Source organism: Chenopodium quinoa, unplaced genomic scaffold (genome assembly GCF_001683475.1).
Source record: "Chenopodium quinoa cultivar QQ74 unplaced genomic scaffold, ASM168347v1, whole genome shotgun sequence".
Classification (NCBI taxonomy): domain Eukaryota; kingdom Viridiplantae; phylum Streptophyta; class Magnoliopsida; order Caryophyllales; family Amaranthaceae; genus Chenopodium; species Chenopodium quinoa.
In genome coordinates this window covers 411,319-432,499 of record NW_018742810.1, presented here as the reverse complement: position 1 = coordinate 432,499, position 21,181 = coordinate 411,319, and the positions used below count along the sequence as shown (strand labels likewise).

Below are 21,181 nucleotides of genomic sequence, written 5' to 3'. Positions count from 1 at the left end.
ACATAAACATTAAAAAAAAAAAATCTTAAATCAACAAAAATTGGATGTAAGCTTGATTTTTTCATTTTGTCAAAGTTTTGGAAGAGATTGTCAGTTTGACACACACGCACACTCAAATCCATTGTATTATATTCATTTTATATTATTTGCAATTTTGGGTTAGAGGCAGTAAAATATTCATTTTTAATGACTTTTGACAGTTATTTTCTTTGAAGAAAAAAAAAAAAATTGCAAGTCTCACATCTTGTCACAAAATAACCTACAAGCCTATGACTACGACTATAAGCTTGCAACTTTGCAAGTTGCAACTACGGAGTACAAGTGTACAACATTTCTTTTCTCTGGTTACACAACTAGCTTGATAATATCATTATTTTCTTTATTTAGAAAGATAAAAAATCCTGTAACCTAAAAATCCCAATTCGAAAAATCAGAAAAACCCTTCTTAAACCCTTATCTTCCACCTCAATATCTCTACCATTTCCGGATCTCTTATCACAACCGGAAACCGGCAAAGCCAGTGATTCTCTCTCCTCCACCACCCCATTTGATGCCGTTAAAACCACCACCACTGCGCTCATTTCTCTCTCCTCTTCCGGTCACCCTTTACCCTTCTATGTCTTTATATTCTATTCGTCAACCCTATTTTGCTATCCCAACTTTTCGTTGCATTTTTCCTTTAAAGCTCAAATTTTTAGGGTTAGGGTTTTCTCCTCGCACATTTTCAACCCGCCCGTTTCAGTCCAGGCCTAATTCAGGGCCCAAATACCCTCGTGCTAAGGCAGCGCCTGTTGCAAAAAGCTTAGTTGAGGATGAAGATGATTTAAGCAACTGGGTTAGTGGTTTAAGGACTGGTTCTTTTAGGTCTGGAAGTTTTACTGAAGACGAAGAAGATAGTAGTAGAGGAAAAGGGAAGATAAGGGCTAGTTTTGATCATCAAATGGGTAAGAGGGGCAGAGAGAGTAATTTTGCTAATGGTGAGGATAGGGGTTTAGGGAAATTTGGTAAAAGGGGTTTCCGGAACTCGGGTGATTCGGGTTCGGGTGATTCGTCGAGGTTTGGGGGTGATGGTGAAGGGAGGGAGTACAAGAGAAGAGGTGGTGGGGTGAGAGAAGGTGGGAGAGGGAGAGAAAGGGAGTTTGGGGCGAGGGGCGGCCGGGGTTCGAGTAATGTGGGTGGTGCTGTGAAGAGTGCTCCGAAGTTTGAGAGGAGGTTTGATGGTGAAGATGAGGGGAGGGAGATGAAGAAAAGGGGTGGGGAGAGAAATGGAGGATTTGAAGGAAAGAAAATTTGGACTAAGGTTAATACAGGAGGTGAGAAGGGTGGTGTGAGGCGAGCTGCTCCTGTTTTATCGTCGGAGGAGGATGATGACGAGGACGAGGATGAGGATGATTTGGGGAAAGAGAAGCAGAAGTCGGTTTCGGGTTTTATGGATTTGATTGGTGAGGAATCTGAGGATGATAGTGAGGAGGATTCTGATGAAGAGGATGAAGAAGTTGTGGTTAGGAGTAGAAGTTCTTTATTTGCGGATAGGGGTGCGAAATCGAGTTCTGGACCTAGCTCTGCTGATGGAGGTGGAGCTGATTCTTACCTTAGTGAGACCAGGTTCATCTTATATATGTTCATTTATTGTTGATTCTCTATGCTATCAGCTTTGTACTCGTATTGGTTATATGTGCTATCGTGTATTAAATCGTCTTATCCTATGTAAAGAAGGATAAGAGTGAGGCATTGTGCTGGAGGTTTTACCTTGTCATGAGTTGCTATTAGTTTGTTCGTATTGTGTGTCAGCAATGTGCATCAGTACGGCCTGTTCAGTTTAATTTTGTATTTAATTCGGATTTTAATTTGGGTTTGCTTCATCTTCTACGCTGCCTGCAGGTTTGATCAATGTAGTATCTCACCCTTGTCCTTGAAAGCAATCAAGGATGTTGGATATGAGAAGATGACCATGGTGCAAGCAGCGACACTCCCTGTTATACTAAAAGGTCAATAAGAAAATGTCTTTAAGCAAAACCCATAGTCATTTTGTAGATTGTCTTCTAAAAGCTAGATTGGTTGGAATCTGAGTTGGTTTGACAGGCTTAATCTTTAAAGCAGCTTCTTAGTAGATGATATATCAATGAGTGAATCTATTCTTCATTTCTTGCTGTGTACTTTATTGTAAGTGCAAAGTTGATGATAGATGAACAGAGTAATGAATGTTATGGTGTGCCATGAAGGATGTTAATTTTTTATTGCTAATAGGAAGTGCTATTTGAACTTTATGTATTTAATATTTGAGATGTTGATTTAACTAATATGGTGCTGATGATTTGCTTAAATGGTAAAAGTGTTAGGTTCTCATCATTTCTATTTATCTTGTTTTTCTTCTAGTTCTCACCACAAGGCCTTGCTTTAGTTTACCTTTCTTTTTCATTTGGCCTTTATTTTTGGGGGGTAGAGGTGAGTTTTATATAATCCATCTAGGAAAATTCGCCATGGGCTCCATAATGGAGGTTACCTTTATTCTATCACTTTGCCTATTCATTGGGAATTTGGGTGTGATTTTTTTATTTTATTTTATTTATATTTTCAACTTGGAATTGCCGGCCAATGTGAATAGCATAGTTTTTCATAACAGGAGTTCCAGGTTTTTAGTAGCCATAAACCTTCACAAGTACACATACACACATTCTGATTTTAATATGCTTTAAGTCACATGGCGACATGGCGTTTTGTCTTGCAGATTTGAGTCCATTATCTCATATGAGCCTTTCATGTAGTAAACTATACTTGTGCTGGCTAAATCACCAATGATTACTTTTATATTTTAGTTCCTGAGGCCTTTTTCTTTTTTGCAATATCATCTATCAACCAATTAGAGGCAAATATTTGATACAGCAATAGTCATATTGCTGTGTGATTTGCTACCATTATCCTTGAATTGAATTCTTCGCTTTTACGAGTAATACATCCTCTTTATCTTTCTCAAAGTTGTTGGTTGTACCACTATTTTCTGGATTGAATACGTGATGCTAGATATCCTAAGCCTGCATTTCCAACTTGTTTATTTATAGCTTCTTGGTTATTACCTGACTGATTACGTCTACTCTCCAGGTAAGGATGTCATGGCCAAGGCTAAAACAGGCACAGGGAAAACTGTAGCATTTTTGGTAAAACATACTTCATCTCTTTTTGAGATTGTTGTTGGTCATATAATGTAAATTTGGGCTCAAGATTTCATTCCTTTTATTGATAAATTTAAAACCTGAAAAATTCTGTATTTTGACTTTCAAGTGAAGGCTATATATATTGTTATATCTTTGTTTGAGTATTTTCTAGAGATATCCTTTTTTGGTTTATTTATTTATTTATTTAATATATATATATATATATATATATATATATATATATATACACACACATATACATATATATATAATGTACTAAGACTGATTCTTAATTTCAGCTTCCGTCCATTGAAGCGGTGCTAAAGACACCTCCTGCTGGCCGCGATCAGAAGAAGCCACCGATCCTTGTACTTGTAATATGTCCCACGCGAGAGCTTGCTACTCAAGCTGCTAAAGAAGCTAAGACTTTGCTTAAGTATCATCCTTCTATTGGTGCCCAGGTTGTGATAGGTGGTACCAGGCTTGCACTCGAGCAGAAGCATACTCAGACAAATCCCTGTCAGGTTAGATACATTAACCTTGCAAGCAAATTCTTTTGTGCTTAAGATGTATCGTATATGCAGAGTCACTACATGTCATATTGGAATTGCAAAATTGAATCTTTGAGAGGACAACCATGTATCACTCCCTCTCTAAAGTGAATGTTCCAATTCATTTTTATCTCCCACTTTAGTTAAAAATAAAATTTTTCTCCATCACCTCAACCTTTTTTTTTTTTTTTTTTTTCCACTCTACATTCTTCTATTTGTCTTTACCTTCTTTCAATACAACCCCACTTTTATTATCTTTCTCTCTTGTATTTAGTAAAGTACCAACCACACTGCCAAATTATTTGGTGAGGAAATTTTGGGACTTAGGGTATGTTTTTATTGCTAGATTTTCTTTAGGGCAAGGAGTTAACTTAAGTTTGGACACAGATTCTCGTAGCTACACCTGGAAGGCTAATCGATCATATGGAGAACACTGCAGGATTTGCCACTCGGCTTAGGGGTGTGAAAATTCTTGTACTTGATGAAGCTGATCACTTGTTAGACATGGGATTCCGCAAGGCCATTGAGAAAATCATTGCTGCCGTTCCCAAAGAGCGGCAAACACTACTATTTTCTGCTACTGTATCAGATGAGGTTAGTTTTCTCAGCATTTGATTGCATATGCATGTCCTCTGTCAATGATGTAAAAAAATTCTGGAAGTTCTCAAGTTTCTCTTTTGTTTGAGGGTATCAGAGCATAGGCAATGCAATATAATAAATTTGGCTTTTTCGTCTGAACAATTTTTTGTTTGAAGGTCCATCAAATCTGCCATATTGCTTTAAAAAGAGATCATCAATTTATCAGTACTGTTCAAGAAGGTAGTGAGGAAACACATGCAAAGGTGCGTTCATGGTCCTATTTTTTGATGTCAAAAGCTTTCTTGTATTTATTGAGTATGAGGCATTTGCTTGGCCAAGCTATTTAATATTCTAATGACTATGAGAATTCTCCTATTATTCTGTGTGGGTATTTTAAAATAAAATTTCAACATGGTACTAATGTAATTTTGGGCGCCGAGTGTAGGAAGTTGATTTTCTTTCTTTCTTTTATTAGGGTTTTCTTCACTCTCTCTCTTCTTTACCCAACACCATCTCCTAAATACCACTGTGGTCCAACCGTCCAACTGTTTTCTCCTCTTCACCTCCACCATTATCCCTCTCTTCTTTTGAACCCATTTTCTACTCTCTTTGCCCCCCTCCTTTGACCACCGCCAGATCCACCACCACCCTTTTCTTCCTCATTAATACATAAGATATTTTTTGTATTTCCCCCCCCTCCCCATCTGGACCACAAATCATAGAATCTAATCAAGCCTCCACATCATTGAAAACTGTAGAGTAGTTTTATATTGAACTGGATGACTATGATGAGGAGAATTTGTTGTAGCAGTTAAACGAGGAGAAGGAAAAATACAATGACTTAATGCCCGTTTGGTTTGATGTAAAACATTTTCAATGAAAAATTAGTTTTCATGGAAAACATATTTTCAAGGAAAACCACACTTGGCAATATAGTTTTCCTTTGTTTGGTTCTTACAAGAAAAGGTAAAAGAGAAATTAAAAATAGGAGTGGAAATGTGGGGATGGATGAGAGGAAAGTAAAAAAAGGAGATAAAGAAGGGAGGAAAAATGTGGCTTCCCTTGTTTTGTGAAGGAAAATGTTTTCCACCATTGGGAAAATTGTTTTCCACCCCTTCACAAATTAAACAAAGGGAAATGGGAAATAATAGGAAAAATCATTTGCCATGAAAACATTTTACAACAAACCAAACGGGGCCTAAAAGTAAATAATACATCCTCCGTTTCTTTTTAGTTGACACGTTTCTTTAGTCACGTTTGCCATTGCACAAATTCAACCATTAATATCTTTAATTATCGATAAGTAAAAATTATGAAAAGTTAGATATTTTAGAACTATATATCGTGCGAATCTTACAAGATCCTACACGACTATATTTTTCTTTACGTATAAAGCATGAAATATGGTCAAAGGGGAGTGTGAATAGTGCTAAAGTTAAAACGTGTCAATTAAAAAAAACGGAGGTAGTATTTGGGGAATAAACCCAAGAAGAGATCTTAGGGTATAAAAAGACGGTTGTGCGCTTTTTTGGAATTGCCTCACCTAGAACAATTATAATGCTTGACCTATATTTTCTTGTGCGGTTATGCCACAGCACCTTAGTTTCCTTTTTTTTTTTAATACACTATGAGATGGGTGGGTCTTGATGGTTGTGGTTAGGGGTGTTCAAAAATTGGTTCGGACCAAAAAAATGGACCGGACCGGTCCGGACCAAATTAATCGGTCCGGCTTCGGGTCGAGTAATTTACTTTTCCGGTCCGGTCCAAAACCCTATATAAACCGGTCTTGGACCGGACAGGTTTTTTGCTTAAATTTATACATAAAACCTTTAATATTGATTAAGATTATCCTTAACAAGTTTGAAATTTTTTAGTCATATGAGCTTTTTTGTACTAAACATACAAAAAAGGACATTAAAATATTTTCCTTTTTTTTTTTTTTTTTGAGTTTTTCATAAATTATTTAAAATAGAGAAATTTTTTTATTAAAAATTCTAAAATCGGTCCAAACCGGTCAGGTCCGGGTTTGGACCATTTTAGGTCCGGTCCTAGTTTAATCGGTCCGGTCTTCGGTTCTTGAAATTCAATTTTTCGGTCTGGAGAACCGATGAACTGCCCTAGTTGTGGTTAAAAGGAGGCGTAGGAGGTTGGGTTGGGGAAGAAAAGTTGTAATGAAGAAAATGAAAGACGAACCAAGAACTCACTCACAGTTCAAGAGAAGATCTGTATAATGCTCAGAGCTATGTTTAATAATTAAATGTCAAGTTTTTTTTTTTTTTTTTGTTGTTGTTGTTGATGATGATGGCCACTAGGGGGTTGAGGGTTACTTCCCATATAGTAATTTGGTTGTGTTTGTTTTCCGATTCCTAAAACATCTATGAACTTTACAGGTCAGCCAGATGCATTTAGTTGCTCCCCTGGAGAACCAATTTCCTCTATTATACACTATTCTGAAGGACCATATTTCAGATGATGTGAACTACAAGGTGCGATTATTGATCAATTTACTGAGTACAAAAATTGCATCTGATTTCCTTTTGTGACCTCTATTTGTCTGATTTGCTTTATATAAATATGATGCCCAAATGTTTTTGATGTGGATTCATGACATTCTCTATGCAGGTTCTTGTTTTCTGTACCACAGCAATGGTCACAGGACTTGTTGCTGATCTTCTTGGTGAGCTTAACTTGAATGTTCGTGAGATTCATTCCAGGAAACCACAAAGTTACAGGACCAAAGTGTCAGATGAGTTCCGCAAGTCAAAGGGTATTATACTTGTAACTTCTGATGTGTCAGCACGCGGAGTTGATTATCCAGATGTTACCCTAGTTATACAGGTAATATTACTGCCTATTTTGCTTGTTAGGCCTCAACCAGCCGCTTTAGTCTGAGGCATGTTGGGAAAGCAATTTGGAAAGGGAGGGGTTGGGGTGAACTAGAGATAGAAAATGGGCAATCCTGATCGACTTTGGTTTGGGTCAGTTTAGTTTGGTTCGTATTTGCATGCTAAGACCTTTGGTTTGATTTCTGGTCAGGTTAGGGCTTATTGGGTTGGCCATATACTGGTCAGTTCGGTTCATTTAATTTTGGGGTTAGGTTGGTTGATTTAGTTTGGGTGATTGGGACAGGTCAGTTCTTGCTGGTTGGAACTAATAATGAACCTAAATCTGCCCATTCCTTTCTTGATTAAAATTCATATCACAAACCACTTGTTTTATCTGCAGGTTGGAGCGCCATCAGAAAGAGAACAATACATACACCGGCTTGGCAGAACCGGGCGTAAAGGCAAAGAAGGGCAAGGGATACTTTTATTGGCACCATGGGAGGACAGCTTCTTAAAGTCTATCAAGGATCTTCCCATAACCAAGGCAACACCGCCAATCGTTGATCCTGATACGAGGAAGAAAGTATGCCAGTAGACACATAATTTCATTTATTTCCTTGGTCAATTCTATTAGAGATTTTGTATTATCTTTTCTTACATGATATATGTCGAGTTGTCTAATACATGTATTCTTTTTTTTTTTTCCCCTTTTGATCTTATGATCATAAGGTGGAGCGTGCTTTATCGAAGGTAGATATGCAGAGCAAGGAAAAAGCATACCAGGCATGGCTTGGGTACTATAATTCCAATAAGAGTGTGGGACGAGACAAAATGAAACTTGTAGAGGTTGCAAATGAGTTTAGTCGAAGCATGGGGCTTGACACTCCTCCAGCAATAGCCAAGATTACTCTTGGCAAGATGGGATTAAAGAATGTCCCTGGTTTGCGCGTCAAATAGACAGAAGTAATTGCTCTGTTAAAATTTTCTGGGGTTATGTCAAGCGATTTCAAGCTTTTAAGTGTTTTTTTTGTAGGTAAGCTTGTAAGCTTGACATTTGATGGCAAGTAGGGTGTTTGCTTTAATTTTTTATTTAATCGTGCTTGCTAAAAGTTATTATCGGTATGCATAGATTTCAGGTATTTAGCAAATAGAAATTAATGATTATTGTTACTATCAATTGTTTAAAGCTAATAGAAATCTACAATTTACGTGTGTGTTATTGATTATTGAAAGATTTGAAACAAGGTGTATTGCAAATTCGATTTTATTCATTTGGAGGGCCGGATTTGTTCAAAAAAGAATACGAGCCCAAATTAATGCATCAAGCCTCTGAATATAAGTAGCAATTTCTCAAAGTTGAAATTTCGTAGAGAGTTTTACAAATGGGAGTTACAAATCATTAATTTTCGCTACATACTCAATAGAAAATGATTACAAAGTAATAAATTCCACAATCGAAAAAAATGTCCAATATATAATGCCTAAATAGATAACTGAAGCGATAATAGATTCAGAACAATGTGGACGACGTGTGAGCTGCATGTAATAGATGGAAATCAACTAATGCGAGTACTGCATCTCCTTCTAAATTTGGAGGGTAAAACAAACAAGGTTTGCTATGCCCCATACAAAATTTTTGTAGCCGTCATTTTTTCTCACTCCTAAATTCTGCTCTAAATTTCAATAATATGCCAAATAAATTTTTCTCGCCCAATTTTTGCGATCAGATATGCAATTCAAGTCTTCTTTATCTTTTCTACTTCAAAATTTAATTTTTGTAATATGAATTTCAAACTTAGGTTTTACTGTAGTTTATTCAACTAATAATTTTGATCATTGATACCTTACATGATTAATTCTGTGGAAATCATCTGAATTTAGAGCCTAAATTACATGATTGATTGATTGGATAATTCATTTGATTTGTATCGCAATGTTTGATTGAGCAGGTTTTTTAGCTAGAATAATTTGCTGCTGAGAAAATTTTATCTGAAATTCCCAAAAAAAAAATAAAAAACAATGTGAAGATGAATGAGAAGATTGTTGAAAGCAATAGGATATTGTTATTGAAAACAAGTACACCCACATTTTATTATACAATATTATCATATTTAGAAAATCTCGGGAAAACCAAGCTATTGACCTCTATAGGCATCATTTGTTATTGAATATTGATGCCAAATGGGGGTGTACTTCATGATTTAGAAGATCATTCTGAGTAGACTTCGCCTTTTTTGTGATTAGGTTCATGTATGATTATCAAGTAGTGAAATAAGCGATCTTAGGACCTGTCAATAGCGATTTCCCTTGGCTGACTTGGTGGCCTGGTGGCTTGCCAATCAGCTGTGAATGTACCGAGTCCCTTCTGAACATTGTGGTACTAACTTGCCGGGCTGATGCTCTTCCACTTGGTTAGGTACTCTAAGAATAACATGACTTCTGTTGTGTCATACAAGGAGTACGATGCCCATGTTTCTCTTGGGATGGAAGTGACGATGATGGAATAGCCTTGTCTCTTTCGGTGTATGAGCTACAAATTTGGAACAAAAGTTAGGATGGGGGACATGAAGGTCATGAATTTATGAACACCATATTAATGTCCTACTTTTCACCTCTTCCTATAAAAGTAAAATTAAAAATTAAAACAGCTTATTTGCCCCAAAGTGGCAATTTGCTGCTGAGTTCAGATCAATACCTCAAAGGCATCTTCATCACTTGTGTCATCTCCAATGTATATTGGGAGAACATCATTGGAGCTACCCAACCCGAGGCTATCAAGTAAATATTCTAGAGCATGACCCTTATCCCAGTCAATGGGAGGGCGTATTTCCAAGACCTGATTTAGAAAGAAGTAGCCTTACTATATAAAAATCACGTAATATTTTCTTTCCTCTTGTCCGACATATGAAACCGTATTGTCCCTACTGTACCTTTTTACCTCTTGTTAGCCGAAAGTGTGGATGCTCTTCAAGTACAGACTTCACTTCCTCTTCTAATGAGCTCAAGTCCTGCATTTTATTTAGAGCTGTTATTAGAAACACTTTTCTTGGTTACTCATACACTATCAAGCTTCAACTGCTGCTAATGTAGCTTAATTATCATTATTCTTAATAAGAGCAAATATCATAGGATTGCACAACCCTATAATCCATAAAGTGAAAAGCTTGGAATTGGCTTAGGGATTTAGGCTTAGTAGTATTGCAGTGAGATTGGAGTAGCATCTCTTAGGATCAAATAGGACCTGTGCAACCATTATAGAATTAACATGACAGTAACTCTGTAAGGCTCCTTTTTCTTTTCTTTATGCTGTTATGGGGGAAGGGGATTGTCTTGCGTGATGCATCAAGTATGATGAGTGTGTGTGTTTGCTACCATTAACAACAATATGAATGCGGACAGTTCATTTCTTAGACGTGTTTTAGAAATTATCTTCAAATATCTTGGCATAACTATGTTCAATGAGGTGATTAAGGGCCAGATAATGGCCATCTAGCATCAAAATATCAGGTTGACGCATCGGGCTTGCTGGCCAGTGTGCACTTTATGCCTAATGGTGTTGGCCCAAGGCCGACCCAAAAAGAGTTCGGGCAGCCAGCAGACCACTGAACTAAAACTGCATGTTCGGAATGGGGCCAACCCTCCTAAAGATGGATCCATGGTTCTTGTTGGGCCTTCTTTCCCGTGCTTATCTGCTATAATATGTTCACAACTGTCTAAGCTATGCATTTATAGGAATTTGTCAATTTAGTTACTCTCCATCAATCAACTGATACTGATATATTTGGCTGTTTTTGGTCTTGGGGGGTTATGGTGATTGATATATATTGGTTAACTATATGCAACCTTTTCAGTTTCAAAGGTTTGTGGTCTGTTCACTTTCAGGTTTCAGAATAGGTTTCTGGGACTGTTGAGTGTTGAATGACTAATTTGGACAACGATCATTCATAACATCAGCTAGAAATTACCTCATCTGATACATTTCTGAAGTGGACAGACATACAGAACTTATTGTCTTCAATTTTCACACCATCAATTGCTGCAGTTTTCTCTTTTAGTGACATCTGAATCTACAAGGAAATGTAATCTATGTTGAATCAAATGAATTGAGAGAGATTAATAATTAATGATTATACAGGCAATTTATGAATCTTATACCATTTACCAAGTACCATTTTAATAAAATTAGCCAAGACTAGTGGTTGTAATCTTTATCCTTAAGTAGAAGCATTATCTATAGAATGGATTTGGCAAGAATATTTAAGTGACATGTTTGACTGTCAACCAGATAACACTTCAATAGCTGTCAACAAGTTAATACAGACCAAAGACTCACTTGGTTCAGTGGTCTTGGTCCGCGTTTTACCAACTCTTGCCCTATCTTCACCTATTTCATGTAATTTATTTCCTTTAACTTTAATATAACAAGCTATATATTAACTCTGAAGTAATGCATGTCTCTGTTTTTTTGAGTTTATATGGACTTTTGATAATAATATACTTGTATTATATGAGATGAATGCTGAATGTTTACCTGATTAATTTCAGACAAATACTTGTTTGCTGGTTGATAGATGACAAGCTTGTTTCCCTACAAGAGAGAAACCATTTCATGGGAAGGTAAATTGGGTTTTTGCTTCATATGTCTTTTTGCGCAATCAGTCGAATCTACTTGCTACAAATCTCTGCTATGGTGCACATTTAGGTGGTATTTTTCATACTGTCTTTTTTGATACTTGAGGGAACGGAAGCGGTCAATGCTAAATTGTACTTCGTATATGTTTATAGATTAGAATCTAGAACAGAGGAGAAAAGCCAAACCTTTAGGTCAACTGCTTTTGCATGATACTTCCAATCCCTAACCCTTAATGGCTGCAATGGGGCCATTATATCCATCCCATGACTGCCAGCATAGTAAATATTGTCCAATTGGACAAAATCATATACCTAGAAAATGAACACTGCAGTTAGAGTTTATCTCTTATATACTCATGTTTCTATGTATATTATATTGATTGTGCTACCTTTTCTCTGCTCCTTCCAGTGATTATTGAAGTTGGGAAACAACAGCCAACTTCATGCACCACAGCGCGCATCTGCAATTTTTCATATTCTGTTGTAATTAGTGATCAACATGTGTTTTGATGGTAAGTCTGCCTAAATGTGGAGCTCCCTAGACATTGCATGATAATGTATTGACTTCCTTATATAATCCTATAAACTATGCTTTATCTGTTTTTTGATGTCTCATAGATATCTATGCTCACAATTATATTGAATGGTATACCATATAAGTGATAACTAATCCTTGATAAATTTGTTTACCTTGTCAGTCATAAAGGCAACATCAGGGTCATTAACAATTGGTGAAAGGGTTCCATCGTAATCTAAGAACACAACAATTTTTTTGTTCTCAGCTCCATGCATCATCTTCTGGAATTTGTCCAAAGCAGAAGGGTGCTTCTCCTGTATGCCATACAAAGTATGTATTAGGAATTCATACATTCTAGAACTGTTATGTTGTTTTCTGTGAAATTTTGGTCCACCAGAGAGACCCTGTAATTATGATTTCTCTGCAAATGGACACTAATAAATACGACAAAGTATATGAATCTTACTAGCCACGAGTCATATGAATGCCAATTTGTGTTCCTGTCTTCATCAAAAGTCGAGCTTGAGACTGACTTCAAGTTGCTAAGTTTGGCAATCACTCTAGGAAGTCCCATTGCTAACACTGATATTTAAGATTGTGTATTTGCCTGTGATAAAATTGTTGCTGCAATAAGGTTAGCATCTATGGTCAAAAGGATTGTACATTTATACTTGAACAATAAAAAATAAAAAAAATCACCATAATTAATGTTTTTGGTATGCCTTCTGTGAACAATTTGTTGTGCTTCTTTACAAAGGAAAAAAAAAGGCTCTGAATCTCTGACTTAAGGGTGCATGCAATGCAGTTATAAATCTATAATTATGGAAGAAAAGGGTGAGCTTAAGAAGAAGCAAGATAACATTCAGCGTTTCTCCAAATATAGATGCAGAGTGCCCTGGGTGAGGCTGAAATCTTCTAATCTTTGTCTGCAACTTTTAGCTGTAGCTTGCCCTTTTCTGCCTAATTTGCTGTTATTAGGATCTGAAATATTTAATTCCTTTATATAATTATATGTCTAAATTGTGAGCCATAAAGCTTCAATTTGGCACCTTAAGAAGCTAAGATTTCTGAAGTAGATATATAGGCAGTTGAGCTTCATTGGTACAGACAAAAAGGGGTCACAAACCTTTTATGTGGGGACAGTTAAACTTTCGGTTTCAGATGGCCACTTGAGTACCCCTATTTTCTTTCCTCTCTCGCAAGAAGCAGGCGTAGTTTTATTTAAGGTCAATTGCAAAGTTGTCACTTCAATGAGGAGGGATGTTGATTTACATAAGGAAAGCAAAGAGGGGAATAAATCATGTAAACCTTCATCAGATCAGACCATCCTCAATAGTCATCCATCTATGCAATGCCAAGCTTGAATCTAATGGCTTTGGACCTTGAGTGCTTAAAACCATGTACGCTACAGGTCACGGAATTTCCTCCCGGAACCTTAGGGGCCCACTTAGAACCCTTCGTTTTCCTTTCAGACAGGCAATTATGTTGTATTCTTTCAGGAGTGAGAGGGTATGAAAGTGATTCAAACAGATCACTGAGGGAATAATGGCCACTTATGTTTAAGCAAAGTACTCCTTGAGAATTAGAATGGGTACAAAAACTGAAAGTGACTCTGCTATCCAGTTATCTAAATCGTAGGACTTGCCATTTTGTAGTGGGCAGTGCAATGCCACACATAAGTTTGGACGACATTCCCTAATTATTTTGAACTATTTGCAAATTAGAGCTGTCAAATGATGATGCAGACTTGCTATATATGTCATAGGCAATACACTTTAGCAACATGTGGTTGAAGCGTATTTGTTGATAAGAAATGTAACAATCTTGTAGTCATTAATATCAGAGCTAATGAACCTAGTACAGACGCCTCCATGTTCATGAAACAAGAGTTGAGGCACTGCTCAGTCTTATATTAACTTCCGAAGATCTATAATTTTAATATTATTACCAAGTTTAACCAAAGATTACAAATCCACACCCAAGTTTCTGAAATTCGAATGTTGGTGATTTTTATGTATAGTACAGTACATTCTAGAGCACATCTAGGAATTATATGATAATCGTCTCTATGGTGTTGCCAAGTTTCGGCCTCAGGTGTTTTTGGGCTTCCACTGTTGTTGGATTTTAGCCTTGGATGTTGGCAATTTTCCACCTTTTATTCCTCGTAGCTTCATCTAATTTAGTCCCCTCAGTTGTGTTTATTTAAGTTTCAGCTGTATAAGCTTCTGGTACCACTGTTCCATTTGATACAACTCTTAATTTTCTGTAAACCCTCTCCCACTGGGAAGGAATTAAAAAATAAAAGATTCATTTTTATGTTGTTAAGCTAAACTATAGTGGATCTGTTGTTCAATATGAAAATTTTGAGGCTTATTTATATATTTTAATAAGATTTCTTCATCTTTCATTTGATGTTGTGAAAGTGTGGCACTACTAGTCAATTTGTTATGGAGGTAGTTTTCTAATTTTGCGGAGACATAGCAAGGGCCACAAGTCCACTAAATTTTGATCTTGAAATATGACAAATGTCTATTTCAGTTCAAGGGATGAACCCCAACTGTCAATTGGCCGTGGTGATTATTCACCGACCTTCAGCCCTACATACTTTCTTACTAAACTGTTGTACTGAAACCAATTACTTTGGGTCCCTGATTTGATGCTCCATCAATGTATGTGACAAACCCATTGGGGTTCCCGTGATAGGAACTTTAAACACACACACACACACACCCTCTCACTTTCCCCAACTTGCAGGGAAAGTAATTAATCTTGTAGAAGAAACCAAGGGAATGAAAATGTTATCTTAAATACAAGACATTTAGGGATCATCTTTCGTGTACCCGTTTAAAAGATTGAATTGCATCATGAAGAGAGGAAAATAATCGAAATGATGTACTGTGTATAAAAGAAAGTTAGAAACATTGTATTTCATACTATGTGCTCCTCCTGTCCTAAATGTGACTTGTTTGTTTGGAAGTTTACGACTCCTATGTCTAATGGACACACGATAAAAATATCGAAAGTGAAGAAGACTACTAAATTTGAAAAGATGGAGCACGTAATCAAGTATTGAGATATTTTCTATCACGAGTTGGAAGTCTCCATACAAGTATTGTAGAGTCAGTTATTTTGACAGCTTACGCCATTAGTGAAATGAACCTTTTTGAGTGGCAATGGGATAAGGTCTGCAGTTCAAGACATTCTGGTGTGGTGACTGGGGTATAAATTATTACTCCCTCTATCCCATAATTAAGCTAATGTCTGGAAACGTACAAATAAAAACTACCCTGCACGCCTTCAACTTCAGTGTAGCAACAGAACAAAATTCTTTGGTCCCCAGGCGAAGCCAAGAGATAAGCAAGCCATGCTTTGGTGAAATGTGTTTGTGGTGAAAATATCAAAACACAACCTATCATTTCTTGCAAAGATCATGATTTTTGTGATTAGCTTAGTATTTCCTGATTGGGTAGGATTGTATTCAGGTGCTCTCTCCTGCTCTCCACGGACAGCAAGGGGATGATAAATCACCTTGGAGTAGCTATGTTTATAAGAGTATCTGGGATGACAAGGTTATGATCATACATTGAAATTTTTTATTTTTCGAGTATTTCACACTAGCTGTTACATAAGCTAAAGCTAACGCCGCCTTTTTTATATGCTCAGAAGTCGAATTTTTTCCTTGAATAACTGTCTGTGTGAGTGTGATCAGTTTTTCTAGGATTTATTGATTAAGTAACTAACTTAGTTGTACAAAGATTGTTAGACTTTTTTTTAGCAATAATTTTTATTGCCTTATTTTGATTACTAAGAATTTAAGCACAATTCATCTATCTTGTACTAATCATGTAGTTACATAAAATTCTCCATTTCTTTCACATTTTGCAGTCTGGCAGATAAATGATGGGCAAAAATCAGCTAGAAGCTCACGACACTTCACGGACACGGACACAGGACACGTGTCCGATCCTTGACTGTGCACTCGGACACTCCCATTAAGAGAGGAGAGGAAAAAAGAGAAGAAACATGAAAGAAAAACATATCTTGTTCGAAAACCACCATTAATATAGAGAAGATGGAGAGAAGAAGATTGTCATTTATTAGGAGAATTTACCGAGGAAAGAATTATAATAAAAAAATAGGAGTAGACATAATGAAAAATTTAAAGTTTTTGTAATATATAATTTATTTATATAAATTTAAGTGAAGCGTGTTCCCGTACCCGTGTCCAAATATCGGAACTTGTTGAATCGGACACTTGGACATGTGTCCGTGTCCGACACCCATTTCCGAGTCCATGTAACATAGGCCAGAAGAAAGAACATTAGAGCAGTGAGTCAAGTTTGGTCATACTCGGTTTTAACCTAAGGTAAGAAGGTCCCACATATTCTTATATACTTCGCTCTAATGCCGGATGAGATTAATACGAAGTGTTAGCTACTATTGCAATAGTTCTATTTTCTCATTTTTTAAAATCTTGTACAGTTCTATGACATTATTTTGTAAAAAATTACCGAGTTTATGCATATATAATTTTAAAAGTTTCTGTTATATGATTGTCAATCTATATCTTTTATATGATGGAAAATTAGGATTACAGTTGATTGTATTTTGACTATAAAAGTCTAATGTGACCTGTTATTTTATTAGCAGATTCAATATAGTATAGATAATTTATTTAATTACCCTAAATTATTGGCTTGAAGCACTTTACGTTGTTCTTTATTATTTTAGTGAATGGATTGTTCATCTTTATAGCCAATAATGTAGAAAGCATGCGAGATGCATACAAGTCTAATTGAGGTGATGTGCTATACTTTAAGGGAATCAATCATTATTATTACCAGGCAAAATTTAAAGAAACTCCAACCCATATCACCCTTTCGCACGAGTACAACTTTAGAGAAAAGGCTAGAGAACCAGAAACACCAAGAGAACCTAGCTCTAACCTAAACCATCCTGAAAGGTTGAAATCTTCACTAGGGTTAGATTGTTAGATGATCTAACAAAAATGCAAAATGTTGAATATATTACATGTACTAGACTACTAGTGGTATTCAAATATTATTGATGTATGCATAACTTACCACATAAACTCGTGTTCTTTATCCATATATAATTAACCATATGGTGAACATATACTTGTCATATAAATATGCATGTATGATAAACAGAAGCTCACCAATGTTTGTCTTCCAATTCGTGTGTTGCAAGCTTTAGATACTTGGCAGGCAGTGGGATTCACAAGTGACAATGTGGGTTTTGAACAAGTTAAGTGAATGAAAGAGAAGGCATGAAGCATAGGTTAAATCTATGGAGCAAGAATTTTAAGTTTTAGGCAGGGGATGAACAATAGACTAATTAGAGGCTGCCTTATATAGAAGCTTGGCCATCACTGTCTCCCTTCTCTCTCTCTTTCTGTTTTTATCTTTCTAAATAATGTACTCTAGTGCTTTTCTCAAGGGTTCTTGGTTAAGGACCAAAGCCTCTATTTTACACTTGGGCATACATATGTGCTCCACACATGTGATGCATACGCCTTTCTTAGGTAGTTAGGCGCACCAAAGTGTGAGATAAATTCTTCTAGTAAATGAGAACTCGAATATGTCTCCACTTAAAAAATTAGCCCATGGCGGTATTATTTTAGGTATTCCCGGGTACCTTGGTTTAGGATTCCCCTAGATTAGCCCGGTAGTTGTAGGATAGTAGTTTAGTTACACCCGTGTTATGTTATTCGTACTCTTCATTTTATGTTAGGCATCATGTCAAATGTTGACAATCAAACATGGTAGTATAATTTGACCCTTCAATTGTGGCCATATCATGAATTTTTTTAACTAGATAACCGAGTTAGACATTTGGACATGTACCCAAATCGGACATGAGTATCTGGATTGGAGCAACATAGCACCAGGGTACAGTGGCGGACCTGGCCTTGTGCTTGGTGGGTCAAGTGACTCACCAGGGCCCAAAAAAAAATCTAAGGTTTTTTTTAAAAATATATGGGGTTTGATGGAGTAGATAAAGCTCAGAAGTTGCTTTAATGGAGGATAGAGAAAATGTCAGGAAAGGGAAACAGAGTAGGAAATCGGGTCTTCAATTGATCTCTCGTAATTTTTCTGCCACCTCTGTCTCTTGTTGTACCTCACTCTCGTCTTCAATGGGGTCTGCATGAGGAAATCGGCACACATGAATGAATTTAATTCAATACATAAGGAAGGAAGTCTTTTCTTACTATTAGTTCTTACAGAGGGTACTAAACAGTTCTGCAGAGGAGAGGGAAAGAAAGAGAAAGGAGAGAGGAGAGAGAAGAAGAAAGAGTGGCGTGGATTGAGATTTGAGAATAGGAAAGGGGGGGTGTCTTCTGTATGTGGCTTTTGGACTTTTTAGATTTAGGTTTTTTTTTATTTATTTATTTCCCTTATCAACCAAACGAGTTATTACTTCATCCTGCTGTTTTGTGTCCTCTTGTTGCCTTCGATTCTAGTCATGCTTGCTTAATGCTTATCAACAACACTTCTGTTTTGTGTCCTCTTGTTGAAGATCATATGCATTTTGCCCTATTTCTTACATTGTTGTTGTTTTTGCGAGTGTTTCGACCTAAGTTTCGTATATTTAGTTGGTTGCATATACTTAATATTTAGTTCTTTAATGTTATATAGCTTATGAGAAAGAGGGAACAAGAACAGAGGATATATGCTTTCTGGTTTTTGGATGTATTTTTTAGTACTATTATTTGGTAAAAATTTTTTTTACATATTTGGTTATCAATTGTGACTCACCAGTCGGAAATTCCTGAGTCCGCCACTGCCAGGGTACCTTGGTTTAGCAAACGCCCTCCCTTCTTTCTCTTCCATAAAGAGTAGGGAGAACCAACCCATTTTTGCTAATTGATCAGTATGTTTTTGCTTCTCTATTCTAGTGCTAATAGGACACTTTTTTCAATATTGACATCAAATTTAGCTGCCAAGCCCATATAAATAAAGCTGCCTGTACAATCCTTTATAATACAACTTTGTCCTAGCAGTTTCGTCCTTAGGAGTACAACTTCATAAGTTCGCGAGTCTGATGGGCAACCCACTGGCCACTGCAATTTAAGCCTCATTACTTACCAACTTCTAGTAGTGCTAGCCGCATACACGGTAGGGAGATTTGGGACTGCACTTACCCATCGGGTTTGTATTAAGACCACGTACAACTTCTTCCGCGGACACACTTAGTTGTGACATTCATGCAGAACTTGTATCTGCACAGCTAATCGACTGAAACTCTGTTTGAAGGAATTGCCTTAGGTTTGGGTTGCTTCTTGGCAGATTAATTTTGTCTTTAGAAAGATCAACAATACTCACAATTGCCAACTACATAGCATTAGGTTGGATACATGAGATCTCATTTCTTAATGGTCTGATGCTTGCCTTTTCAAAGGCAAGATCTAATAAAATGTTCTGCTGGCAAGCATGAAACAACTTGGACATTTTACCATCTACAAGAATATTCTTCTTTTCCAAACACAATTTTTTTTTTTCCTTGTTTACATATACTTAACAACTTAAGTACATCTAGATACAAATAATGGTCTTATTTGGCGATTAGTTGTTAATAATATTAATTGTTGTATTGATAGTTCGATATTTTTTAATTAAACAATAATTTAATCTATAAAATAATGTCACTTTTTCACTTCAATTTAAAAGGGTTTTATCACCTAATATACGAGTACAAGTTTTCTCTATACTATTTAACTCGATTTTGCCACTGTACATTTGTATAATTGACCTTAAATAAATAGTAATAGTCAGTTTGAGGTGAACCGAAGAGGGCTTAACATCTTTAAAGCCAACGAACCAAGTTGAATATACGCCATTTGTCAAACAAGAAACAACCCTATAATCTTGGCTACATAATAGAGAATAAATTATAGTAATAGCTTTCCAAAATTAAGCCAATCATCATAGCTATCTCCACCGTCTGGACAAGATGAGAACCATTGATTGAACCATCACCACAAATACATTCTTTTTCTTTAAATTAAATCAGTAAAACATTTTAATTACTTGTATTTAACTAAAATCTTTTGAGTGCTAAGAAACCCATGCATGTTGTTTTTGTTTTTATGCTTTTGTTGTTGTGTTTGCAATTGTTTTGAAGCTTTATAAAACACTAATTAGAAACACAAAAAAGAGAGTGAGCACTTGTACTAAATTCCAACCATCCGATTCAGCCACATGCATTGCTTCGTCCTTGATTTTACTCCAACAACTTTTGATTTTCTTCCACATTGTTTATGAGTTTGGACATGACCCTTTTTAATTTGATTATCATATACATTATATTTTTGTCTTAATTATATAATCTTATGCTTGAAAAACTTCCTTGGGTCATTTTTTTAAAGTAAAATACAAAATTCGATGCAAGTGGAGTACTCCCTCAGTTTTTATTTTTTATTTTTATTTTTTTTTTTACCGACAAGCTAGTGTGTTTCACATGTGTCAATATGTATGTTTGATCATTAAAATATTGGTGGAAAAAAATTATAAAATTGATCTTATGTAAATATACATAATGATTAAACCAACTCTACATCTTACAACGCATTAAGTTATTTTTTTTATAATATATGAAACAAATTTAAGTCAAAACTAATACTCGTATGTGAATAGTCAAAAAGTCTTATTGTGTCACTTAAACGAGTGTAAAATATAATTATTGTAAACTACTCCGTATGTATTTCAAACAATAAGAAAAAATTAATACACTCTGTGCATCGGAGTTTTTACAAGGGCAATTAGCTTGAATTTTAAACAAAATTAAAATGTTTTAGACCTCAAAATACAAAATAATTATATTGGCTTTTGGATGCAAGTGAAAACTAAAATGTCCTTATCAATAAGGGCATTAAGCTTTCGGAAGCTATATACATTGTGTGCA

At 36.0% G+C, this 21,181-nt stretch overlaps 2 protein-coding genes across 4 annotated transcripts; one reads left to right on the top strand and one right to left on the bottom strand.

Moving 5' to 3' along the window:
- Nucleotides 1–355: 355 nt before the first annotated feature.
- Nucleotides 356–8,349, top strand: LOC110725161 (DEAD-box ATP-dependent RNA helicase 31-like). Its single transcript, XM_021904638.1, has 10 exons — nucleotides 356–1,605; nucleotides 1,882–1,988; nucleotides 3,100–3,155; nucleotides 3,452–3,676; nucleotides 4,091–4,297; nucleotides 4,459–4,545; nucleotides 6,673–6,768; nucleotides 6,905–7,120; nucleotides 7,508–7,690; nucleotides 7,837–8,349. Exons 1-10 carry the CDS (start codon nucleotides 551–553, stop codon nucleotides 8,062–8,064), a joined length of 2,460 nt encoding a protein of 819 aa, XP_021760330.1. The 5' UTR covers nucleotides 356–550; the 3' UTR covers nucleotides 8,065–8,349.
- A 601-nt stretch (nucleotides 8,350–8,950) lies between these two features.
- LOC110725158 (probable trehalose-phosphate phosphatase C) lies at nucleotides 8,951–17,707 on the bottom strand. 3 transcript variants are annotated; one of them, XM_021904631.1, is made up of 10 exons: nucleotides 17,436–17,707; nucleotides 12,723–12,880; nucleotides 12,430–12,570; nucleotides 12,129–12,200; nucleotides 11,926–12,051; nucleotides 11,639–11,695; nucleotides 11,073–11,174; nucleotides 10,038–10,115; nucleotides 9,803–9,943; nucleotides 8,951–9,637 (listed from the first exon to the last, which is right to left on the bottom strand). In XM_021904631.1, the coding sequence occupies exons 2-10, from the start codon at nucleotides 12,828–12,830 to the stop codon at nucleotides 9,488–9,490; spliced, it is 975 nt and encodes a 324-aa protein (XP_021760323.1). In that variant the 5' UTR covers nucleotides 12,831–12,880; nucleotides 17,436–17,707; the 3' UTR covers nucleotides 8,951–9,487. The 3 variants fall into 3 exon arrangements, with proteins under 3 accessions (XP_021760323.1, XP_021760325.1, XP_021760324.1); XM_021904633.1 differs by having other exon boundaries at nucleotides 12,723–12,863; XM_021904632.1 differs by lacking the exon at nucleotides 17,436–17,707 and adding an exon at nucleotides 12,956–13,290 and having other exon boundaries at nucleotides 12,723–12,863.
- Between the last annotated feature and the right edge of the window lie 3,474 nt (nucleotides 17,708–21,181).